This window comes from Rhinolophus sinicus, chromosome 6, assembly GCF_057876585.1.
Source record: "Rhinolophus sinicus isolate RSI-liver-muscle chromosome 6, RSI-T2T, whole genome shotgun sequence".
Taxonomy (NCBI): Eukaryota; Metazoa; Chordata; class Mammalia; order Chiroptera; family Rhinolophidae; genus Rhinolophus; species Rhinolophus sinicus.
Window position 1 is genome coordinate 54,728,538 of NC_142506.1, and position 27,518 is coordinate 54,756,055.

Genomic DNA, 27,518 nt, shown 5'->3' on the forward strand with positions numbered 1-27,518 from the left:
TTTGAGAAATTCTTCCATACATTATGAGATTTACAAAGACAAAATTGAAATAGCAAATACCCTCAAGGAAACTAAAAGCGCTGATACAAATAACTATTTTTAAAAAATGTAGGTTGAGGTAAGTAGTGTGTGAGCACAGAGGAAGGTGATAAGAGATACAACTTCAGATTCACTAGAAATCAGTTATAGTCATTAAATGCTTCTCTTTCAAATAAATCTTTTATATTAGATCTTTTATGTACCATGTTGTTTTGCAATTAATATTTTCTAAGAATTTTTTTTTACACTTCCAGTCTTCAAAAGTGAAACATTAAAATCAAGACTCAGATAAAGACTTATTACAATAGAATTATAGGCATGTTATAATTCACTGTAGACTCAGTTGTCCTTTCATTTCCAATTCAAGGTTGAGTTTACAAATGTGGGAAAGGGTATTTAAGTTGGTATTGGTTACATGTTTTTTGATAAGAATTGATTACATTAATATTTAATGTATAATTACATTAATATTGAATGTATAATTGAAAACAAATATCTTCTAAATCCTTTCTCAAATCAAATTATTTGCTTTACCTCCAATGCATTTAAAATATCTTATATTGTATTTTAATTATTTCTCATTAAAAAAAAAAAATCTCCATTAACCAATAAATCTCAAGGCAGTAATAATGGCTGAGTTATTACCAAGTTCAACCCTGAAAGACCACATTATTATGCTTAAAGAATAATAAAGGCATATAATTTTATAAACTGAGTTGAATTGTCTTTTTTATACAATTTATATAATTGGCCCTGAAAACGTTTTCCTTTAAAAAAAAATACAGTTTTTACTGATTCTGAATTAGCAAGTGTTCCAGACTTCCAACAGTTCTGATTATTGAAATATTTAAAATTATTTACTTCATGTTTGTAATTTTATTAAGCATACCCTAAAAATACTGTAGAATCCCATGTCTTCCTATACAATTTTGTTGGTTTAAAAATCCTCTATGAAGAATAAATCTTTTAAAAACTCCATTTGTTTATTCATAATGACACAATAATAAAAATAAAAACATACTTCTAAATAAACTTAGATTTTACTTTCATGTACAGGGCAACTATGTATTACCTTTAACATTATTTTTTCACTAATTGGGCATAATGGGTTTTTAATATTCACTAGATACCTCAAAACTCAAAGTGTGCAACAGACTAATAAACAAGACTGTCAAGAAGAAAAATGACTTGGCATGACTGATAATGACATCTCTTAGATGGCAGAGCTGATGAGTTTTTACCCTGCTATTAAACTTCTTTATGCTTATAAGTATTTTAAATAAAAAATAAGTAAGAAGAGGAGCTGCTGACGTTAACTGGCATAGTCCCCTTACTCAATCACTAGCATTTTTTGTAAATTAAACCCCTAAGATCAAAAGATACGTAAAGTATAATTCTGAAACTTGCTATTGTGGACATACTGACATGTTGCCAATTTAATAATCTACTGCAAAATCGTGGTCAAAAATAATTTTGTCACTGTAATGTAAAAAAAATTTTCTTCTGGGACTTCTTTAAAGAGTTTACAACTTCAAAATGATCAAAAATTATTGTTATCTACTTTAAAAAATAAATCAAGATTAGTTTTTTAATACAATACTTACACAGTCTGTCAAATTCCTCTTTTGTGAGAATCACTTTATTCCATGTCCATTCAAGAACAAAGCGCAAATTAGCAGCAGAATTTGGTTGTTCTTATTTGTAAATATGAAAGAAAAAAAATAAAGAATGATTATTAATTACAAACAAAAAAATGAGTAACTTTTCTGTGGAGAAACCTGACAGAAACCACCCTAACCAAGTGAGCAACATAAAAACCAGTATCAATGTAGACAAATTGGCATCATGTATCCTGAGTGCAGCACACGTTGTACTGCTATGAAACCACAGAATCTGAATCTAACCAGGAGGAAAGAACAGCAAACACAAATTGAAAGGCAGTCTACAAAATAACAGGGTTATATTCTTTTAAAATGTCAATTTTTTGCAAGACAAAGACTTAGGAATTATACCAAATTAAGAGAGATTAAAGACATGACAACGAAATAGAATATATATCCTGGATTAAATTCTGGATTCCCCTTTCCCCTCCCTAAAAATACCACAAAGGACATTATTAGGACAATTAGTGAGATTCCAGTAACGTCTGCAGATTAGATAATTGCATGCATGTTATCAATGTTAATTTTCTTAATTTTTATAGGTATAAAGTGTTTTTGTTTTTTTTTTTAATTGGGGAATATTGGGGAACAGTGTGTTTCTCCAGGGTCCATCAGCTTCAAGTCACTGTCCTTCAAGGTAACCTTGTTGAGAGTTGAGAGCATGCACTCTAACCAATGAGCCATCCAGTCACCCCTCCAGCGGGTCAGCTGAATGGCAGCTCTTTGTCTTCAATCTAGTTGTGAAGGGCGCAGCTCACTGGCCCATGTGGGAATCGAACCGGCAACCCTGTTGTTCAGAGCTTGAGCTCTAACCAATTAAGCCATCCGGCCACCCCTGCAAAGTGGTTTTATAAGTGAATGTTCTTGTTTTTAGACAGATATAATATTGAAACATTTATGGGTAAAGAAGCATGATCACTTGAGCTTCTTCTCAAATGGTTCAGAACAAAAATGTGTGTGTGTAGTGTTTGTAAAAAAACAAGAGTGATATACACAACTTGGATGAATCCTAGAGAATTTTGCTGAGGAAAAAGAGCCAATCCCAAAAGGTTATATACTGTACAATTCCATTTATGAACATTTTTGAAATGACAAAATCATAGAAATACAGAATAGAGTTGTGATTGCATGGGTTAGGGGTGGGGAAGGGGAGGAGGTGGTGACTGCCCAGGGTTAAGGATGTGGCTGTAAAAGGGCACCATGGGGGACCCTGATTGTGATGCTGTGTTATGTGCTATTATATTAGAAAGTGGCCAGATCTTACCATCGGGGTGAAGGTGGTGGTATGGGGTGAAGGGTACACAGGATCATTCTGTATATTATGCTTTACAACTGTGTTGTAACTGCATGTGAATTTACAAATACGTACTATCTCCAAATGAAGTTTAACTTAAAAAACACCCTAAAACAGTGAACTGATGATTTAAAAAATACGAAAGTAATTTTTGTTAAAACTCATAATCTTACCTTCTGTTATCCACCTTCTGATACATCCAGTCAAAACTCCCAGAGAACTTGTATGGATTGCTGCTGACAATATAGCTTCTAACTGTTCTTCCTAATCCATGTATGGAAAAAAAAAAAGGAAAAAAATGAAATAAGAAAGGATATGTGATCACAGACACAGAGGTAGCAAGTTCTAGTTCAGAATACAAAAATTTAAAGGCTTAAAAATCACTGACTCGTTAGGATGGCTATGTACAAGCAGACAGACAATGAGCATTGGTGACAATGTGAAAAAACTGGAACCCTCATACAGTGCTGGTGGGAACGTAACACGTTAAAGCCCACTTTGGAAAACAGTCTGGTAGTTCCTCAAAATCAAAATTACCATACGACCCAGCAATTCTACACCCAGGTACACATCTAAGAGAAATGAAAACACACGTCCACACAAAACTTCTATGAAGCAGCATTATTCATAATAACCCAAAACTGCTCATCAAATGAAGAATGGATAAATAAAATGTGGTATACTGATATAGTGGAGTATCATATAGCCATAAAATGGAATGAAGTACTGATATACGCTACAACATGAATGAACCTTAAAAACCTTAAGCTAAGTCAAAGAAAGGCCATATATTATTTGATTCCATTTATATGAAATGTCTAGAACCAGTAAATCTATAAAGACAAAGCAGATTAGTGGTTATGAAAGGCTTGGGGAGAGGAGGGAAGGAAAGGGGTGACTGCTAATGGGTACAGGGTTTTTTGGGAGGTGATGAAAATGTGGTTATAGGTACACAACTCCATGAGTGCACTAAATACCAGTGAACTTTACACTTAAATAGGTGAATTGTATAATATATGAGTTATACTATATCAATAAAGCTGTTATTTTAAAAATCATTAGTAAAAAAGGTATAAGTCAACAAAGACAAGAAAAAGAGAAGGCATTATGAAATAAGATAGCTCAACAGAATTTTTGAAAAGCAGTTAAGGAACAGAGAAAAGGTGGCTTATTTAGCAGTATGAAGGGAACCATGTCCTCAAGTCCCCACAGAGGGGAACTACAGATGAGAATAGAGTCAGTTTGGCTCTCAGAATCCGATTAGACTGAATTCTTGGAGAAACCAGGTTCAGAGCAAAGTTGGGGGAAAGGGTGGTCAAACATGGGATTGCAAACAGGCAACGGGGTTAAAACTTGGTATATGGAACAGAGAGTCCCACCCGTCTGTTACCCTGCAGCAAAGAACTGTGGAGGCCAGCCTGACAGATCTTTGGAAAAACTGAATGGCCCCGGAAAATATATGGGGTTTCCCTACAGAAATGGTGCACATCCAATCTATCATCCTAAAAGATGCTTCTGAAGGAACTCTACCCACACAAAAGAGAGTTTATAAAATCTGTTACTAACTCACTTTATATATAAACACATGACTAAGGACCACCAAACATCTGAGGATAACCACTGGCATCAGAAAGACTGAAGTAATAAAAAACGACTTCAGAGAAAACAGAAATAATGCAGGAACCTAAAATGAAACTTTAAACATATATATAGAGGATATTTCATCCATAAAACAGCACAGATTACTATGAAAAAAGAATGATCAAAGAATAATAGCTCATCGAAATTTGAAATTAGATCCAAATTTTTAAAAAATCTAATAGAAAAAATAAAAGGGAAGAAGAAATCTCCCAGAGAAAGTAGAACCAGAGGCAAAAGAGACAAACAGTGGGAAAGTAAAGATAAGCTAACAGAAGATCAAATGATAGTCAACATTTGCCTGATGGAATTCCACAAAGAGCAAAAACTAAGAAGAAAAAGTTAAGGTTGAGTAAATGATAGCTTAGGCAAGGTTTGTTTGTTTTTTTAAAAAAGGCCACTTGAAAAAGCCAGGAAAAAACAAAAGTTATATAGGGAAAAAATGTTAACATGACTATGTAGTAAGTAATATTTACAGATACAATAATATAAACAGAGGAGAGGAAAGGGAACAGCAAAAAAATCTCCTGATGATAATAGTATGGAGTGTTTCTTTTTGTTTCCATGAAATTAAGTATTAAATGCCAAATGTAGGTGTTAAACCATGAGCAACAATATTTACATTTCATCTAATATTTAAAAGGCTTTCTTCAATTTATTATGTTTTGCATCTATAATTATTTAAATCACTCAATTCAAATACTACTTGGGCAGAAACATTTTTTCTTTATCCATGGGAAAATGCCCTAGCATTGATTTACTTTCTTCCAGCATATTTTACTAGCAAATACTGATTTAAAATAAATGTGAATTATGAGCTGTCACCAGGCAACACTATTTATTGTGAGAATGTCTCCTGATTGTTATAATGTATTAGGACTAGGAAAATTGTGAATGGACTATAACTATCCATTGGGAAGTTAAGATTTTGGCTTCCATGACTGAGTCTGAGTCCTATAACTCTTGTTTTGCAGGAAATTGGAAATATCACAATAGGCTTTTATAAGATACCTGTTTCTTTAGAGCAATGTTCTTCAAAACACTGCATCAGAATTACATCCAGGGCTTATTAAAACACAGATTGTTGGGCTCCATACCTGGAGTTTCCGGTTCAGTAGCTCTAGGATAGGATGCAAGAACTTGCATTTCTAACAATTTCCCAGCGAAGCCGATACCAAGGACCACACTTTGCTGCTACAGACCATGAAATTCACCTAAGTCAGTATGGTTTCCACTCATGAGATCTTGTTCTCTTGCATCTATGCTGTTCTCTCTGGGGGCTGGAAAACGGCCCCAAGACTGTTATAACGACTTCTACTCATGACATGCCTGATGCAGCCATATTTTTCCTGTCCTATGTCATTCTTCACAGCTAAGTGAGCCTGGTGCTGGTGCCAAGTTATGGCCTATTGGGTCCTTTGAGTATGAATTTTAAGCCAAATCTAAGACCATAGCTACTATCATGCAGACTGGGCATTATACTACTTACCCTACTTTTGCAGATCTAAGATATTTCTATTATAACAGAAAGATAACACACGATGCAAAAGAAACAGTGGAGTTAAAACTCGTCTAACCTGACTTAAACTAGAAGGTTGAATATCAATAAGTCTTGGTGAGAGAAGGCCAGCCACAAGACAGCGATTATAACCATCAGGGATGACTTCATTGAGAGATGGTCCTGATTTCTTTAAAAAAGTCAAAGTCTGTAACAGATCAATTACAGATATCAATCACTACTCAGTTCAAATAACCACATTTAAGAATGCTTAACAAACTACCCTACTTTACACTTAACATTTTGAATAAAACTAAAAACACTAAAATGGAAACTGGGGAAGACTATATTTTTGTACTTCTTGCAAGGAAGTGGGTTTATAGGTTCTTGAGCTAAACAATGTTTGTTAGTTATAAACACTACTAGCAGCAGTAGTAGGACTGATAAAAGAGTATTAGGGAGCTTGTTTTTATGAAAGGTAACCATGTGACCTTCTCTAAAGCTGATAGATTTGGTGACAGATCTTAATGAACTTGACACACACACACAACGCTGCAGTTTATTCCTCTTGGTCTAGTATAAAAGAGATCTGATATGAAGTATAAATATGGCATTCATCTACATCTAGTTGATTATCAATTAAAAAGTTTGTCACTTCACGTTTTCCTGGAAAAGTACTTTTCAATATATAATCCACTCTATGCCAGGCACTGTACCACTGTGCTAGTAGGTACCTTCTTTGCATTACTTCATTTATTTATAAGCTTTCTGAGAAGAAAGAGGAGAATTAAGAGGAAAGATAAAAAAGGGATGTGGTAAAGCACTGACCTACTTTGCTCTTTTCCTCTTTTTCTTCAAGTAACTAACTAACGTCTACAGAAAGCTGCGAAAAACATCCCAATACCTCCTATTAACCTGGCACAAGCTACCATTTTAGCTGCAACAATAGCTTACATAATTACATTAAATAAAGTTTAAATCCATGATCTGACTTGAGTTCAATAAGAAATGCTGTTCACATTGTCGGTCGTTACCTACCTCCTTCTGAAAGCCAGTACAAGTTATATGAACAACTCCTGAGTTTAACAAACAAGTGGCATCTAAAGAAAACAAAAAAATTTAACAAATCCACTTACATATTATATTTGAGATGGCATTAATACAACAAAATTTACATATTACAGATTGCTAGCCAAGGTATCAAATTATTACATATAATACATTTTAAAATAATTTTTCTAGGTATTTCTATCCTAACAAGATACAAAACCTGATCACAAATGCATTAAATGTGAAATATTTAATCTTTCCTAGCAAATTCAAAATAGTGGTAATTTCTTTATAAAACATAGCAGTATTAAATTTCTCACATATATACCAGTGTATCAAATTAATTTCCTAAGTTATCCATATATTAACTGACAAAGAGATAAGGTAACAGTACATTCATATACACATATACTACACATCAATACACACATGTACATAATCTCTTGCATGTTATTTTTCTCAAAAAGTAACGTTAAGAAAATACATACCAAAATTATAAGTACTTGGGTTAAAAAACTGCTCAGGAGGGGGATATGAAGGCGGAATTCCTCTACTTAAACTTCTCTCATGAACCAATACATCCAAGATGTAATGTGGAGAAGTTGTACTTACAACAGGATCCAGTGACCACAATGCAAAATAAGAGCAATTATGCAGATACTCTCCTGATCTAAAAGAAAATTTTACAAAAATTTTAAGTCACTGAACTGCTACACATACAGAGAGAGAGAGAGAGAGAGAGAGAGAGAGAGACAGAGAGCGAGAGAGAGAGAGAGAGAGAGAGACAGAGAGAGAGAGAGAGAGAGAGAGAGAGAGAGAAAACGAAGTATATATCATACCTTAATGAATCAGGCATCTGTGCATGATACCAACGATTTATGTCAAAAAGCCCCAAATATACAGAAGGCGTTCCTTGTCCATATATATTCACTTGCCAGGTAAAGACTGAAACACTGGTGTCAGGTGACTGAACTAAAGAGAAACGGTAATTTTAAAAAGAGAATAATCTCAAAGTAAAATCTGCTAAATAAAATTGTAGCAAGATTTTCTCATAGTCATATTTGATTTGTCAAAACACATTTCTATTATTTATTCTATAAGAAAAGATTCATTCACTTGTATCTTGACTATTTCTATTTCAAGAAGACCTTATTAAAAAACACTCATCAGAAAAGTTATCCTGGCTCGTTTTCAGTTAATATTTTGGCAACTTTTAGGTACTGGAAGGAGGACGTACAAAGTGAATGAATATTCTCCCAAGAATGGCTCATAGCTAGTACCAGAGAATATCAATACTTAAAACGTATGCCTTTAGGCCTTAAGGCTTAATTCTTTAAAGGTCTGTGGTTGAGAAAGACTGATCTACCAAGATATGGTAAAGGGGGAAAAAAGACAAGAACCTGGGTAGTGGATATGGAATTGAAAGATAGGAACAAAGTAACAGACATCAATAGAAGGAAAGAGGAAAAGTAAAAATAAGAGACACAACTGACAGGAAATAGAAAAAGGAAGATGCAAGTGGGGAATAAAAAGAACTTGATGAGGTTTTGACATGTCTGGGTGTGAAAACTAACACAGGTGTGGGGACTCGGACAGAGACATCTCTGGCGTGAATGAGTTAACCATGAGAATCAATCCCGGTAAGAACACAAACACAACCAAGGCTCTAGTGAGCATTCCCAGAACTGAATGAACGTATGACATTAGCACATTTAATCCTCACACCCACACTTTGCTAAAGATGTAACTGCATTATGTCACCCCAGATGGGGAAACAGAGGCTCAAAAATATAAACTAATTTGTCAAAGGTCACAACTAGTGACAGCTGGGATTTGAATCCATGTTGGATTCTAAAATCTATGCAATTTTTACTATGCCAGGATATTTACCAGGAAGAAGGGATCATACTAAAGGAGACGGAAAAAGATCACGGCAACCAAGGCATGTCTGCCATATGTGTCTCAAAAACTACACAGAGAAACATTCAGAGACTATTTATACTAGTCAAAACGAGTAATTATTTTTGTCTGTTTTAAGAGCTGGATTAAAATACAAGGATCTCTCATTTCCTTAACCTGTTCAATTCTTGAGTTCTACACAGTAATCTGAAAAACAAGAAATACCCACTATCTCATACAGACCTGGATAACTTCCATATTCCGTATTTCAAGTTTTTAACTGCCAGGAGTGTGAAAACTCTAGAAACCAATACCTGTCATAAATCTTAAATCAAGCATTCACGTGATGTGAGTACTTTCAACTAACCTTCATTCATGCCTTCTTCCCTGTCACCATGAGATCGAAATTTCTCTATACTCTGGCATCCCAACAGTTTGGTATTACTAGTCTGTTCCCTCAAAGGAAACATGCCATCTGTGAGGTCCAGTGTGTATCTTTCTTCACAGTACTCTAACCCCTGAAACACAAGATGTACAAAAATCTTTATCTTAATAGGATTCTAAGGGAAAAATCATTCTAAAATTAAATGTTCTCTAAGTTTAAAGATTTTTCACACAATACAAAGAAAACAAAAAAAAGTTAAACCCTGAAGAGAACATATCACTGAAAAGGGCTCTAAAATTTTACACAGAATAAAACAAATAAAACGTTAGATTTAGTATCTCAAAAATATTACTATTAAATCTTCCAAAGCTGATATCAAACATGGGAACCTTCATGTACTACCAGTTGTACTATAAAGTGGACTAACCATCAAAATTCTCTCTCTTTCTCTGCCAGCAAACCTACTCCTGTGTTCTCACTGAAATTCTTGCTCTACAATAGTTCTTAAATTATTTTTGCTCATTGATCCCTTTAAGAATCTGACAAAAGATATGAAAACTTTCCCCACAAAAAGGCATAATAATTCAGGGACTCATGGATTCCCATCCCTGTCACCTTAAACACTAGGTTAAGAAAGTCTGTTCTACAAAATGGAATCTGAGGGTTCATCAAATATAGGTATTAGCAGCAGCACCCCACTATTTCCTCAAGAACTCAGCCAGAAAAATAATAATCTGAAAGGCTGGATGCATTTACCCTCTTTTACAATTAATTTTAAATGGCAAGACTGTTTATAAAGTCACCCCATGGTTTACTGCTTGATATATTACAGCAACAAAGTGGGTTTATTTTTCCTGGGTACCAATTAGGCCATAAGCTTCAGTACTGTCCAATCCCCTCATTTTAGAGGAAAGTAATACCTGGAGAAGTTAATAATGCTGCCTTGGTAAAAGAGTTAGACTCCTAATCCCTAATCTAATACTTTTTCCATTATATTATGCATACAGCATTAACTTAAACATAACAATAACTTTTCAATATCTTAATATCCTAAAACAGAAATTAAAATAAACAATGAACAAAATGGTAATAAGCTGTATTACCATTACCATTTACCTCATATAAGATTTGTCCCGATGCCAAACACTTTCTGTCACCAAAAGCCAGCTGAAGCAGATGCAAACTCAAAACATCCCCTTCACTGAAAGAAGCAGAAATTAGCTGAGGAGAAACACTAAATATCATATTAATATATTAAGCATCTCTTTCCTGTCCAAATAAATTTAGTATCCATGCAATATTGACGAAATTAAGCTCAGTTTAAGAATTCTGTTTTATTTGGCTGTTTTCACAAAATGCAGTCCTTTGAAACAAAAACTGATTGTTAATTTTTTATTGATTTTAATTAGGCTAATAGGGTCTGCATACATTAGGTAATACCTTATGTAGCAGAGACTATAACTGTTTGCCCAGTATTCTTTTTCCCCTTCTTCAATAGGTATGCTTTAATTAGGTAGGTACACGGCTGCCTAAAATATACTACATTTCCCAGCTTCCTTTGCAGCTAGGTGCAGCGGGCCCACGTTCTGGGAAATACTAGAATGTAAACAGAATTATCCCATGGCAACTATAGAAAATGGTCCTTAAGGTTTTTTGCTTTGCTCCTTGTCCTGAGCTCATTCTTCCGGTCTCTTCCTCTAGACTGTGAGGCTTCTACCTAAAATGACCATGTCGCCACATACCATGAAGATGAGGGGGATACAACAGGGATGGGGATATAAAGCAAAGATACCAAACCAACTCTGTACTCCTCTAGCACAGAGTGCAGGAAGTATTAAGAACACAGATTTCAAAGCCATATTGTCTGAATTTGCATTCTTATTCTAGCTGCTCTTTCTTAAAACATTTGTTTTACTTGGCTTCCAGGATGCCACACTTCCTAATATTCCTCATACTACACTATCCTTAGTCCTTGGCTGGATGTTCTGCCCTCTTGTTCTCAATCTCCAATTATGTCTAAGTATAGACATAATTCCGAGGCTCAGTTCTCTGCCCTCTTCTTTTCTCTAGTTAGTCTCATTCTCTCTGAGGCCAGTGTTTTTCAATTGTGATTGCTTATTATTTAAATCACCATAGGAGCTTTGAAAAACTACTAATGCTTAGGTCCTACCACTAGAAATTGACTTAATTGGTCTAGAGTAGCCAGACCAAATTTAAACACCTACCGTACGCTGGCCTACGCAGGCCTACATAAACTTTCTGGCTTCATCTATGATTACTCTGCACTCTACCCTGGCTGGCCTTGCTCTTCCTTGAAACATTTTACTATGGTTTTTGCATTCTTTGCCCCAGATCTTCCCATGACTCTCCCTGCAACCTGCACAGTCCAACTTCATTCAATCAAATCTCAACTAACTATACTATCTAAAATAGCAGTTCCCTACTACTGTGTTTCCCTGAAAATAGGACCTAGCTGGACCATCAGCTCTAATGCATCTTTTGGAGCAAAAATTAATATATTATACGCAGTCTTATTTTAATATAAGACTGGGTATAATATAATACCTGGTATAATGTAACATAACAATACCAGGTCTTATATTAATTTTTGCTCCAAAAGACACATTAGAGCTGATGGTCGACTAGGTCTTATTTTTGGGGAAACACAGTATACACACTCTTTATCTCCTTTCCCAGCTTTATTCCTGTGTCACTATTTGAAATTATATTAGCTATATGTTCTAGTATATTTATTTACCACCTGTCTTCCTCACTCTAATATAAAATCTAGAACAGAACTCTGTCTTATGCATTGCTACAGTCTCCAGAACAGTTAGTTACTAGCACAGGTAAATGCTGAACAATTTTGTTGAATGAATAAATATATGGACTTGAAGCAAAGACAGCCTCTCAACGACCAAATACTAAACATGATAAAATGCATACAACCAATATTAAAGGGAATAGCAATGAGTTTTTTCATCCACTTTTCCATTATTACAAAACTAAATGTGGCTTTAATTTTAATTGATGGGTACTATGGCAACAATTTAAGATCTATACCCATATAATTCTGTAATGGCACAGTCACTCTACAGTGATTCTTTTTCCCAAACGCTTGCTCTGATGGGGATGGAGGAAAAGACCACATCACCTGTCTTTCTGATTAAGACTTATAATCTAAATTTATGTAACTTGAATCTATTTATAATGACACTAAAGTGCTGGGAGATTCAATGACCGGGGGTTGGAAGAAGAGACCGTTTTACTGCACACCTTTGTAAGATAAGAGATTAATTTAAGGATGATTTAAAACACCGTTCCTGACATGCATACGTGTATTACATGTATGTGTTTTGAATGTGTTATTTATACACATATATAAACAAATGTAAATAATCTTGTACACAATGTGCAGGAGCTCACAGAATGCCCTATGTCAGGAATCCTGCTTTAAATCACTACATACAAACACATACCAGTATACTCTATAGCCTTCATCAGATTCTCAGAGAGGTGCCTAACCTAATTTAATGGTCCTTACCACTCACCAAAGACGAGAGTCCACAAAAATACCACTGGCAAAAAAACATCTCACATCATACAACAATGCAATGCAAAATTATTTAGGAATAAATAATCTACATTAAAAATTAAACTCGTCCTATTAGAAGAATAGAGTTCTAAAAAGTGGTTTAAAAATCATTAGAGAAATGTTCCCATGTGTTACTAACTCAATGTTTTGTGGATAATAAAGATAACTAAATATAGGGTCTCAGTATAAGAAAAACAGAAAACACTATTCTGCCCATATTTTATTTTTTTCTTTTTAAAAATATTTTTATTAAAATACAGCTAACATATAATTCCGTATTAGTTTCAGATGTACACCATAGGTATTCAACATTTATATACCTAAAGAAGTGATCACCGAAAGTCCAGCAACCATCTGACACCATACCATGCTGTCAAAATATTACTGACTATATTCCCTATGCTGTACATTACATCCCCATGACTTGTTTTATACCTGGAAATTTGAACCTCTTATTCCCTTTATCTTTTTCCCTGCTTTAATTTTCAATTACAGTTGACATTCAGTATTATTTTGTATTAATTTCAGGTGTACAGCATAGTGGTGAGACATTTCTATAATTTAAGAAGTGACCTCCCTGACTAGTTTAGCACCTACCTGGCAACTATACATAATTATTACCATATTATTGACTATATGTTTTACTTTACTATTTTGTAACTACCCCATGACAGTTTCGTAACTACCAATTTGTACTTAATCCCTTCATCTTTTTCACCCTGTCCTCAACACCCCCCACCACCTATCACCCAGATAAATCTAGTACCCATCTGACACCATACATAATCATTACACTATTACTGACTACAGTCCTTATACTATACCCTACGTCTCCATGACTACTGTGTAACTACCAATTTGTACTTAATCCCTCCCTCTTTTTCACCCACCCCGAACCTCCCTCCCATCTATCTGGCAACCATCAAAATGTTCTGTTTTGTTTATTTCGTTCTTTAGATTCCACATATAAAAGCAAAATCACATGGCATCTGTCTTTTTCTGTCTGACATACTCCACTCAGCACAATACCCTCCAGGTCCATCCATGCCACCACAGATGGCAAGAACCCATTCCCTTCCACGGCCAAGCAATATGCCATTATATATATAGTGTGTACCATATTCTCTTTACCCATTCATCCATCGACGGACACCCAGGTTGCCTCCACATCTTGGCCATTGTAAATAATGCGGCAATGAACATATAGATGCACATGTCCCCTTGAGTAGTGTTTTGGATTTCTTCCGATAAATACTAAGTGGGATTACTCGGTCCTTCTTTGTTTCTTGTTATAGCCTTCGTTTTAAAGTCTACCAGGGGTGCCAAAAAAATGTATACACATTTTACGAGATTTTATCTATGTATTACTTAGTAGTTTGTCATAATCAGAAGTGTCTGGACACTGACGGTTAACCACTTTGAGCAACTCTTGTAATTGCTCAAATGTGACTTGTATTCATCTTTTGTTATCAGTACATATTGGATATTATAATTTTAATAGTTTTCGTCCTTCCTTAAAATGTGTATACTTTTTTTGGCACTCTATTTTGTCTGGTATAAGCATTGCTACCCGAGCTTTTTTTTTTTCATGAAGTATCTTTTTCCATCCCTTTAGTTTCATTTGATCTGGTCTCTTGTAGGCAGCATATATAAGGGTCTTGTTTTCTTATTCATTCAGCCACCCTATTTTGATCAGAGCATTTAATCCATTTAATTATTGATATGTAGTTATTGCCATTTTATTATTCATATTTTTATCTTGTTTTCCCAAATCTTACAGAAGTCTCTCTAACATTTCTTGTAATACTGCTTTGATGGTGATAAACTCCTTTAGCTTTTTCTTGTCTGAGAAGCCCTTTATCTTTCCTTCTATTCTAAATGATAGCTTTGCTGGGTAGAGTAATCTTGGTTGTAGGTCCTTGCTTTTCATCACTTTTAATATTTCCTGCCAATCCCTTCTGACCTGCAAAGTTTCTGTTGAGAAATCAGCGGGCAGTCTTGTGGGAGCTCCCTTGTAGGTAACTAACTGCCTTTCTTTTGCTATTAGGTTGGTGCAAAAATAATTGTGGTTTTTGCAATTGATTTAACTTTTTAAACCGCAATTACCTTTACACCAACATAATACTTTTAAGATATGATGTGTCTTGGTATGGGGCCTCTGGGCTCATCCTGTTTGGGATTCTGTATTTCCTGGGCTTGCATATTTATTTCCTTCGCCAGGTTAGGGAAGTTTCTGCTATTACTTCTTCAAATAGGTTTTCAATCCCTTGCTATCTTTCTTCTTCTGGTACCCCTGATGCAAATGTTGGTACACTTGATGTTGTCCCAGAGGCCCCTTCAACTATCCTCATTATTTTGGATTATTTTTTCTTTTTGCTGTTCTGATTGGGTGTTTTCTGCTACCTCATCTTTTAAATCCCTGATTCGATTCTCTGCTTCATCTCATGTACTGCTGATTCCCTCTAACGTATTCTTCATTTCAGTTATTGTATTCTTTACTTCTGACTGGTTGTTTTTGTTTTCTATCTCCATTTTTATGTTTCCTATCTCTTTGTTGAGTTCTCACTGAGATCACTGAGCGTGCTTATAAGCAGTGTTTTGAATTCTGCATCTGGTAGATTGCTTGTCTCCATTTTCTGTTTTTTGTTTTTTTTTCTGAAGCTTTGTTCTGTTCTTTCATTTGGGACATAGTTCTTCGTCTCCTCATTTTGGCTGCCTATGTAGAGCTACTATGTCTCCTGGTCTTAGTAGAGTGGCCTTATGTAGTAGGTGTACTGTGGGACTCAGTGGTGCAGTCTCCCTTGTTCACCTGAGCCAAATGTTCCAGCTGTGTAGATTGTGTGTGTCCCCGTGCTGTAGTCTTGGTTGCTGTTTGCACGTTAATGGGCGGGATTCATCCTTGGGCTGACTGGTTATGAGGACTGGCCATGGGGGAACTGTTGTGCAGGGGCTGAGTCTATAGAGCAGGATTCACTTTAGCAGGATTCTGGTGCCTACCTAGTCTGCCCTTCGGGTGTGTCCTCCTTGGAGGCGGCTGGGAGATACTCCAGCTTAGTCTGAAGCTGGCCACTAGGAGTGCCAGCCCCAGGGCCTCCTGGGAGGGGATCCACTGCAAAGCAACCCATAGATGGCTGCCACCTGTGTTGGGCTTGGAGGTACCTGAAGAAACCAAGCCGTGAACGGAGACCGGCTGTCACTAGTGCTGGGCTTAGGCTTGCTCAGCCAGATGTATGGGACACGCCGAAGCCAGATGTTGCTTGTTTGGGTTTTGTGAACCTTTGAAAGTTTAGAAAAGTCTGATGCATGACCCAAGACCAACTAACTATTCGTATGGAAAAACCGCTGGAAGTGGCTTGGGTGGGCCTGAAGGTTGGATGGGCGGGGTCTCAGGGAATCACCAGGGCAAGCCAAAGGAATGGTGTTGGCCAGGTTGATGGAGACTCAGATATGGTGGGCACCTGCATCTGCTTGCCAGGAACGGGGAGGGCTCAACAAAGGAACAACGGCTTCTGCCAGCTCCTCCTTACAAAAGAGAGCTGCTCCTCCAGCCCTTGTCCTGAAGCCAGACAATTCAATTCCTCCCTGTATGTCCCTGGTGCCTTTCGAGCTGCTGCCCCAGTGCTCAGAGCGAGTGAGTCCATCAGTGAGTGACTCTGTATGCGGGCCCTTTAAGGGGAGTGCCTGGGATTGCAGCTGCCCTATTCTCTCAGCCACAATCTCTGCTGGTTTTCACAGCCTGAAGTTATGGGGGACTTTTCTCCCCAGCAATGGAACCCTGGGTTGGGGAGCCTAGTGTGGGGCTGGGACCCCTCACTCCTCCAGGAGGGACCTCTGCAGCTGAGATAGCCCTCCTGATTTTTAATGGTCAAGCATGAGTGTTGGACCAGCCTATTTTGCGTTTCTGCCCCTCCTAAAAGTCTCCAGGTGGCTTCTTCTTACGTCCTTAGTTGTAGGGCTTCAAGTCAGCTAGACTTCAGGCAATTCTCAGTAATGATTGTTCTATAGTTTACTTGTAATTTTGATGTGGTCCTGGGAGGAGGTAAGCACAGCGTTTACCTACTCCGCCATCTTGACTGGCAATCTGCCCTTATTTTAAACTGTGATTCATTTGTGCTTAGAATGCGTATGTAGTTTTGAAAACTACTTTAAAAATAAATAAATAAAACAAGGTAAGTGTATATAGTTCACAAGGATTTTAGAAAAAATCAGGAGCAGAGAAAGTTCAGATAGCTTTACGATTATAAGGACAGAGTGAGCATCACTTATAAAATAGTTTTAAAAGGGAACCCCCTCTAGACATTAGAAAAAGCGAAAGAAAAAATATCCACACAGAGAATAATAAATGTATTGAATCTGTCATCACAAGTTACAGTATTGGAAGGAAAAATAAGTGCAATACAAAAATTGTTTAGATAAAAAATGCCCCGTCATTCCCTACCACACACAGCCTTCACAAGGCACATTCTTCAATGCTGCTGGCCCACATTACACTCAAATGGATGGAAATATGGATTTGACTCAATGAGGGGTATCCCAATAGCTGTCTCTATATTTTTATTTCATTTTTTCTCCAGGACTGACAAATATCAAAAGCAGCAAATTATTTGTTCATTGATTTATTAGTGTGAGCTAAGACAAAGATTCAAAGTGGGAACGTCTAACACAAAAACCCAAACTGACCAAAATTCACGTACTTAAAATCTAAGGTAGGATGGGACTTGGGAAGAGAAAGTACTGGGAGCAATGAGTTATCAAGATCATGACATTTATAGCACAACTTTAACTATTTCATTGATCATCAAAGAAATAACTAAATACCACAGAAAAATAAAAGAAAATCAATTGTTACACTGTTCTCACACTAGAAACGAACAAGCCTAATCAGTTAGAAACTAAACTGAAAAGAAAGATTTCTCACTAGTTGTAATTGGAGCAAAATTAGAGCTTATGACACAGGGAAAAAGTAACCAAATTAATCCTAAAAATATACTGCCAAAGGCAAGCAGAAGGACTAAAAAACAGAGTGGGGATAAATAAAAATAAAAGAGGCATACAAAACAAATAGGAAAAAAAGGAATAAGATTATAAAAGAGAAAAGATGTTCTTATAAGAGAACATAGAAGGTCATAAAAATTGCCTAAGGTAGTAAGAGGTTGCCTACTCATCTGTATTGGCTTATTCTTTGAAATAACTTTGAAACAAGTCAAGAAAGCACAATTTCGTCTCACTGATATTTAACTTAATTCACTGAATTATGTTGTTTTCACTAAAAAAGACAACATAGTATAAAGCTTTCCAAAAGAAATTAACTGCTGCTCCATTTTTGACAAATATTTTTTAAAACCACATGTATCACACTTACCTATCTTGTGTAGATTGAACAGCCCACAAATAACAGCAATTACGAGGGTCATTTTCAGGTTCTTGAAAAGTAACAGCATATACAGGAACTCTTCCACCTTCCAATTGTGTGAAGTATCTAAAACAGGCATAAAAATTAGTACACTTTATACTTTTAAGTTAAAACTTCACGAAAAAGGAAGACGCATCAATGTAAGAATCTGAGTTAGAGCAAACTACTGTTCACACAATAGTCTTACCTTCAAAAATACACTGGATACAAGATATAAAACATCAAGACTATACGCATGGCACCCATCCTCCAGGGAGAAGTGGGAAGGGTTGAAATAACTAATGTACAGGTATATACGTATGTGTGAACTAGTCCTTCCAGTAATATATTGACACCACTCTGTACTACTCCCCAGTAAGAGGTACCCTAGAGATAAAATAGTGCCAATACTACATTTTAGCTGCTTGGGTTTTAGAAAGTCAGTTTCCTCATTACTATGACAGAATGCTTTAGAATCCAAAGAGTTCCCATAAACCTCTTAAAAAGCATAATTAGCGAAAAGATGATAGTGCTAGGAAAAAACACAGTAGAAGTCAGGTTTTCCAGGTACCCCCTTAGAAGAAATTCAAAGGTAAGAGCGCGTAAACGGGTTTCAGCAAAGAGAGTTGAGATGGACTTCCCATAGGGAGCGACTAGCTACTGACCCTTCATCACTGGTACTTTGCAGAAAAATTTGACTCTGAGAAAGTGCAAGGATAGTCAGAGTTTACCTAAGGGGCTTGTAACACTCTAATATTATCAAACAAACCAACAGTAAGAATCGGCCTGGTTTGAGAGGAGGGACTCTTCTTGTTATTTTCCATGTCTCTTTTTCCTTCACTTTAAACTTGGCAAACACTTATTACTAAACTCAAACAAGTATGTACCAATTTGTTGGCGAGACTGAGTAGAAAGTTGGAAGAGTGACTATTTTGTTGACTCATCTGCAAGATAAATCACTGAAGATACAAATCTAATATACCATGAAAAAAATAAAGAAATATGACACCTTAATAGAGACAAATAGGAATCTACTTAAGTCTTAATAGAGATTAAATTAATAATCTAGAATGCCTATTTGCTACCTCCCTCAAAAACGGGGTTAATTCCTCAATAAAGGGTTAATTCCTCAGCAATTTTAACACCATAGATATTAATAAAAAGTATCAATGTAATTATAGTTAAGGGAAGGTTTTCACAGCATAAAAACTTCAAAACAGTATTTTATAAACTTTGATTTTTAAAAAGCCTTTATTTTTCTGTCAACTGAGTACTACTTCATATATATTGACACATATGGTTATGAAGAAAAGTATTTCTGAAAGAATTCAACTATACAAATATGTAGTTTATCTTTAGAGTCATGCTTTAGTAGCAAACCGAATGCAATAACTGAAATGCCTTCTAAAAATACACTAAACAATCAACCTAAATTCATGTGTTAAGTCATTCCTTATTATATCAAGTCATGATTTAATGCAATGAAAAATTATTCATACTCAGTCATTCATTCAATCATTAATCTATCCTACCCTTTTCTCCCCAAGCTAATTTTTAAATATTAATAATTGAGTACAAGTTATATTCAGAAAGAAACTACCAATATTCAAACAAGAGAAAAAAGTTATACTTACTCTCTTTTCATGCTTTTCATATTCCACAGTGCTAGATAGCCATCAGAAAAACCTACAGCAAGCTGATTTGTCCTGTTTATGTAACTAAGGGTCGAAACAGCTATTCCAGATGGGCTTATTAATTGGAAACACAGATGGCGCCCTTTTTCCATCACACTTTCTCTGATGTGTGGTACTTCAGCTGGGATGCCAGTGATGACTTCAAGGTCTTTAAAAAAAGGGGGGGGGGGGAATTAACAAACTAAGAACCACATAAAAGCAAATGTTTCACCCATTATTCAAGCCATAACTGAAGACTACTGGGGTCAATCAAAATAAGATCAGTGATAAAGTATGCTAAAGTATAAAAATAGCCAACCTTATGTAATTAAATGCTTAATTTTCAAAATACGTTATGTAGGGGTATCTGCTTAGCTCAGTTAGACCATGGTGCTAATAACACCAAGGTTGCCGGTTCGATCCTAGCATGGGCCACTGTGAGCTGTGCTTTCCTTAAAAAAAACCAAAACCAAAACAAAACAAAAAAAAACCTTATGTAATTAAAAAAAAAAAAATCTCAGTGTATATCAAATATCTAAAGTAGACTTTTTAAAATTTTTATTTAAAGTAGACTCTTTTAAAAAGAATTAAACAATTCCTTAACAATCATATATAAAGCTGATGGTTTCTTTATTCAAATTTAGAATTAACAACCTAAATATTCCCCTTGGAGAAATGCCTGGCTTTAGCTTTGGGGCAGAAAATATGTAAGATGAGCCAGACACATCTTGTGTCAGAACTCTAGGAAGCTGTCAAAATTTAAAGGGAATTTGTCAGACTACATGAAGGAGCTCTTATTAGCAAAAACAGAACATTTTAAGCATCAAAAAACAATAATGAAAATAAATGAATGAAACACATTAAGTATATAAAACCTCTATAGCAAAAAGGTGCTTTAGAGACAATCACAGCAATTTGATTATTAAACTATACCAAGGAATTAGTATTAATGTTGTTAGGAGTGGTAATGACATAATGATTCTGTAGTAAAAATAACCATTAATTGCTTTAAATTAATGAAGAGGGAAAGGGGGAAAAAGGAAATGAAAGAAAATAGGTGCACATAAGGTAAAACCTGAGAACTAATTGAATTTAGGCAATGGGTATGTGGGAATTCTTATCTTCTTTTATCTACTTGAAGATGTCAAAAATCTTCAATAACAAAGAAAAATATTCAGGCCTGTATATTGATACAACTTCATGAAAGGCAGATTCAATGCTATTATGTTATGAAGGGGAAAAAAATCGTATCACATTGCACCTGAACAGTTATCTTTCTGCTTCTGATTATTTTTTCAGAGAATAGTAAGTGATTAAATTTTGCCAAAATAAACAGTTCATACAATGGAATATTGTAAACTTATTCAAGAGAATAGGTAGTCTCCATATGTACTGATATGGCAGGATGTATAAGAAATACAATTAAGTTTGGAAAAATTGCAAAATAGTATTTATAGAAATTGATCCTCAATCAATTTCTGGTCCAATATAATGTTCACCACTGTAGCTTTAATCAGTTTTATTATTTACTGACAATATCTATTCCTTAGTTGATCCATAATTGAGCAGATATGCAATATTACAGGACTGCTTTAAAAATCAAGGTCCTCAAAGAGAAATGTTTCTTTCCTGAAACTTTATAAGTAATACATACATTTTTAAAAAGTTTTTAAGTTAGCTCTCCCTATATAAGCCAATCAAATACGAGTCCCATAAATTAAAAAACAAAAAACTGAAAGCTCTTGATAAAGAATAAATTTATAAATATAAGCATTAGTAGTATTAAATGGGAAAAATTGTCTTTACTTTTTTTTTTAATTTGAGTAGCATTAGTTCTATTTTGGAATGTTATTTTATAAGGAAAAACTTTCAATTACTCTGCTATTTCCTAATAAATTACTTTATTTCTGTTTGGTTCTTACCATAGGAACATAACATGCCAAAACAGAAGGGCAGATCCTACACAGATGGGTAATTTCATATTGTCGGATAACGATCAAAATTTTATACCGTTAGCCCTTCTTCTGGCACTTACATAATAGATATTATGCAAATATATATCTGAAAACAAATAAATCAATATTCCTACCTCTTTCAAGGCCTACTTTAGTATATGAACACTTAATAAAATAGGCTAACATGCAAAAATATCCACAGTGCCCAAAACAATAAAGCAATAAACCCAAACAATAAAAGAAACAAAGAAACAGAAAGAAGTTTCTATGTAAAATTTTTGTACGATTTTTAAAAACCAATCCCTTGCATCAGAATATTCAGGTGCTCAAGTTTTGGTTTCGAGCAGAGAATGACTAAACTACCTGATGCTTCTACTTCATTCTGACTGCATGACAAGTCATCCAGACACAGGTCAATAAGCAGGATCTGTCCAACATCAGTTACCACAGCCGCCACACCAAAAAGCCATCTCAGACTCGGGTGTAAATGCTGAGTGCTTGCACTGGCTCCTCCATGATTAATTATAGGTTCAACAGCTGTTACCTAGAAAGTAGAATATATGATTTGTTTCTTATACAAATGAGAAAATTAAAAACATAAATTTTAACATTAAAACAATTAAAAACATAAATTTTGAGGTTAAAGCAGGTTATTAGGTATAACAGATTTAAACATTTTCTAATATAAATCCTAAATCCATATTTGACACTTGTGAATCTGAATTACATAATAAAAATCGTCCAATATAGGAATTACAGCATTATTTCAATATATAAAAAAATCACGCAGTTGGAATAATAATTGATGTTTATTGAGAGTTTAATGTAAGCCAGGCAGTGTGCTAATTGGTTCATTTAATGTTAACAATAATCTTTTGATATTGGACTTTATGTAATTATTCTTGTTTAAAGATGACATACCCAGAGGCTTAGAAAGTTTAGCTGAATTATTCAAGTCACATAATCATTAGGTACAAAACTCAAACCTAGATTTTTCTCACTTTAAAGCTCTTAACCAGCTACTCTGATTATATAGCCTCTTCCCTTAAGAAACAGTAAAAATAAATCATTCCAACACTATGTGAAGTAAATGATAATGCTACCTTAATTTTAAAATAAGACAGTTAAAAGCAAACAAATTTAAGAGGATATAGTGTGTCTTAGTCAAAAAACAACTAGTTAACTGAACTCCTTTTAAAGTGATCTATCACTACCCTCCCCATCTCTTTCTTCTCCTATATTCCCTCTTCCGTGTGATACCAGCCATCCACCCAAGTGGGCAATCAGAACATAGAGAAGTCCCTTCTCAAGTACTCTTACCTAACTGATCAACAAGTCCTGTCCATGGCACCTCCTGAATACATATTGAAGCTGTCCCCCCCCTCTCAGTTTCTACTGTCATTTCCTTGGTTTAGATCATCATTATTTATCTAACTACCTTAATCTAGCTTTTTACACTCTAAACCTAAAAAGTCTTCACCATGCAATTAAAGGCTTTTAATTGCAAACAAGGCCATTCACAATCTCAAGCCTCACCATTTCTGGCTCCCACTTCCTACTCCCCCTGCCCCCCACAACTGTTCTAAATAAGCCTAGTTTTCCAAATGTTCCATACACTGTAACTTTTTACATGCCAGTCCCTTTGCCTGAAATGTGCAACCTTTTTGAGTAAAAATTATCCAGGTGTTTGCCAAATTAAAATGCTTCAACTTATGAAAGTACTTACTATATTTATGCTGTAATCTTGTTACCTGTCTTCTCCTACTAGACTACAAGCTTTTTGATAGCATGGACCAAGTTCAATTAAACAATTCTCAAACTCTAGCACATAGCTGGATTTATAGTAAGCACTCAATATATTGCTAAATTAATTCTGCCTTTAAAGTCATTGCCACTGGCGAGTACATATTAAGAGAGCAAGCTATAAATTACTTCAGATCCCCACATTAACCCACTGGGTCAGTTTCCTCAACTGTAAAAATGTATTATTTTGTCATTAAGCTCCCTTTTAATTTTAAATTTCTATTCTAGAACTATATACATTTTATACATACATACATACATTTTTATGTATATCTAAGTGCATACTTTTTCATACCATATATAGAAAAAATCCTACTCTTCCATGATTTTATATTTGTGTGTGTGTGAACGTGCATATATGTATTTGTAAGTGTATACATTTTCTCACCAAGCATGGAAGAACAGCAATGAACCTGCTGAAGAAACAACCGAATTCAAAGTACTTCTATATTTACTACTGGATAACATGTCTGGCATATGGAAGGCATACATATATTAGAATAGATAGTGATTACAAATGCATCTGCTATTTAAACATATTATTCAAATCTTAAACAATAATGAAGACATGTTTTCCATATTGCTCCAAGGCTATATAAGTTGACCCTTGAACAACGTGGGTTTGAACTGCATAGATCTGCTTATGTGTGGATTTTTTTCAATAAATACATACCGTATTGTAAATGTATTGTCTTCCTTAGGATTTTCTTAGTAACATTTATTTCCTCTAGCTCACTTTATTGTAAGAATACAGTATGTAATACATAAAACACACAAAATATGTGTTAATCAACTGTTTGTATTATCGGTAAGGCTTTCATCAACAGTAAGCTGTTAGCAGTTAAATTTTTGAGAAGTCAAAAATTACATGCCCCCCAAAAAATTATCTGCAGATTTCCAAATGCACAGGGGTGGGAAGGGTGTCAGCACCCCCAACCCCCATATTGTTCAAGGGTCAATGATAGTCTCAAAGTAAAAGAGAAAAAACAGAGAAGAGAGAAAAATATGCCATAGCAATGAATAGTTTTATACTTTCAGCGTCCTCATAAAACACAACTAGAGGTAAGAACAAGATTCAGATGGTGCTTTTCATACAAAAGGATATTAGAATACAACATGTCATCACTATAATTTAGTTTGTAATTTTCTAACCAAGAATAAGAAAGTTATATTTCAAATTTTAAGTTCCTTTCATAATATAACATTTTTAACCTTTTTTACTTTGAACTTTTTAATGAAAAATAATACATTTCCATAAAAATGATCTAATTATAAGTGTATAGCTCAATGATTTTTCACAAAGTGAACACACTTGTATAACCAGTAGGGATTCAGTTTTGACAGCAGAATGTCCACTTATCTTAAGCAGTACCTACCCTTCCAGGAAGAACAACTGCTTTAACCACTCTTGATATACCAAGGTCATAAAGACAGAGAACGCTCCCTTCTGCTTCTTCCAATCCAATTAACAATCCAGTTCTCTTCTGCCAAGAGAATTCTTTCACAGCTAGGACTACAGGTGGCTGCCCATTCACTCCACTGAATCTATATGCTGACAACCGCTCTCCTGTTAGAGAGTTTACTACTTCAAGTTGTGGACCACAAGCCAAGCAAGCAAGTCCATTTTTCCCTGGAAGAAAATAAAAGCAAAAATGTTGCTTATTTTAACATTGTATGTATACACAAAACTAAATAGCAGGTAGCTTTTACATATATACTATATAGCTCATTATATAAAACTTCACATATTATCTCCAAATTGAAATCTAACCATTTTATAAAACAGAGTGGTCCTCAAATTAGTCAAATAAGTTGAACTAATAATAAAGTGACCATTCCATAAAGGTACCTTGCTATGTGATTAAATACATTATCTCATTTACTCGTTGTCATACCTCAACACTGAGATAAGGCAGCTAACCTTTCATACAGCTAAACAACTCACCCAAAGCCGCACAGCTACAAATACCATGTTTCCCCGAAAATAAGACCTAGACTGGCAGTCAGCTCTAACGCGTCTTTTGGAGCAAAAGGTAATATAAGACCCGGTCTTATTGTACTATAAGATCGGGTCTTAAATAATATAATGTAATATAATTAATACAATATAAGTATAGTATAATATAATATTATCTAAAACAAAAATAAAACATAATAATACTGGGTCTTATATTAACTTTTGCTCCAAAAGACGCATTAGAGCTGATTGCTCCGCAAGGTCTTATTTTCGGGGAAACAGGGTATCAGAGCCAGAAGTAGATCTCAAATCTAACTCCAAAGCTTATACTTTAACTACATTATACCTTAAACTACACCTATACATATATATACACCCATATGTCATTATACCTTTAACTATACCTATACCCATGGGTGCTATGGGAATTAGAAAATGTAACACATGGGGGGTGGGGGGTTGGAGATGAGGGTAAGGGGGATCAAATACATGGTGATGGAAGGAGAACTGACTCTGGGTGGTGAACACACAATGGGATTTATAGATGATGTAATACAGAATTGTGCACCTGAAATCTATGTAATTTTACTAACAATTGTCACCCCAATAAATTAAAAAAAAAAAGTAACACATGATTCTATCCCTGAAGAGTTCAAAAACTACCTGAGAAGACAAGGCATAACTAGCATAACAACAGGAAATTTCAGAAGCTTTTTGGCCCCGTACTAGTTGTTTGGGTTTTAGTCCGCATGCAATGTAAAGTAACTGGAGGGTATCAAGCAGGACAGTGACAATCTGATTTATGTTTTTAAATGTCACTCCAGCTGCTAAGCAGAGAATGGACAATAAGGGGAACGCACAGAGGAGACATAGGGAGATGACACTTAAGCTTGGTGGCCATTAATAGGGAAACGTGGATTGACTCGAGATTCATCTTAGAGGCAGAACTCAAAGGATCTGTTTGCTGATGAACGACATACAGGGAGGTGAGTAAAACAGAAAAATCAAAAAGAGACCCTGAATTTTCCTTTGAGGAGTGGATGGATGGTGGTTTAACTTTTACTATTAAATTTGTGATGTCTCTCACACATCTAAGTAGACAGCTGAATATGAGATTACAGCTGAGAGAAGGCTATATAAAGAAACAGCATGGCACAGTGGGTACCCAGAATGCATGGGTTCAAAGCTCATTTTTGTAACTTGCTATCTGTGTAACTAAGATGAAATTACCTATTTGATTCTCAGATGCATACAACAGTGACTACTGAAAAAAGTCTAATACTTATCCAATGAAAAATTGTTACTGCGCCTGGCATATACGGTAAGTTACTACTTTATTACTATTATTTTTTTTTAAGATTTTTTTTTGTTAATCAGGGAAGGGGAACAGGACTTTATTGGGGAACAGTGTTTACTTCCAGGATTTTTTCCAAGTTAAGTTGCTATCCTTTCAATCGTAATTGTAGAGGGCGCAGTTCAGCTCCAGGTCCAGTTGCCGTTGTTAGTTGCCCACCATCCCTTGAGGGAGTCGAACGAGCAACCTTGTGGTTGAGAGGATGTGCTCCAACCAACTGAGCCATCTGGGAGCTCAGTGGCAGCTCAGCTCAAGGTGCCGTGTTCAATCTTAGCTGCAGGGGCCTTGCAGGAGTCGAACTGGCAACCTTGTGGTTGAGAGTCCA

The 27,518-nt window shown here is 35.3% G+C and overlaps 1 protein-coding gene across 2 annotated transcripts in view; it reads right to left on the bottom strand.

Moving 5' to 3' along the window:
- AHCTF1 (AT-hook containing transcription factor 1) overlaps window positions 1-27,518 on the bottom strand; it is a 72,072-nt gene that overhangs the window by 32,169 nt on the left and 12,385 nt on the right. For both annotated transcript variants that reach the window (XM_088799118.1, XM_088799119.1), the window contains exons 3-14: window positions 25,259-25,512; window positions 22,443-22,623; window positions 20,086-20,293; window positions 18,422-18,538; window positions 10,581-10,665; window positions 9,447-9,597; window positions 8,020-8,152; window positions 7,669-7,850; window positions 7,169-7,230; window positions 6,210-6,338; window positions 3,168-3,258; window positions 1,644-1,733 (exon numbers count right to left, since the gene is read on the bottom strand). In XM_088799118.1, coding sequence (XP_088655244.1) covers window positions 1,644-1,733; window positions 3,168-3,258; window positions 6,210-6,338; window positions 7,169-7,230; window positions 7,669-7,850; window positions 8,020-8,152; window positions 9,447-9,597; window positions 10,581-10,665; window positions 18,422-18,538; window positions 20,086-20,293; window positions 22,443-22,623; window positions 25,259-25,512 — 1,683 coding nt within the window. The remainder of the gene's footprint in view (window positions 1-1,643; window positions 1,734-3,167; window positions 3,259-6,209; window positions 6,339-7,168; window positions 7,231-7,668; window positions 7,851-8,019; window positions 8,153-9,446; window positions 9,598-10,580; window positions 10,666-18,421; window positions 18,539-20,085; window positions 20,294-22,442; window positions 22,624-25,258; window positions 25,513-27,518) is intronic.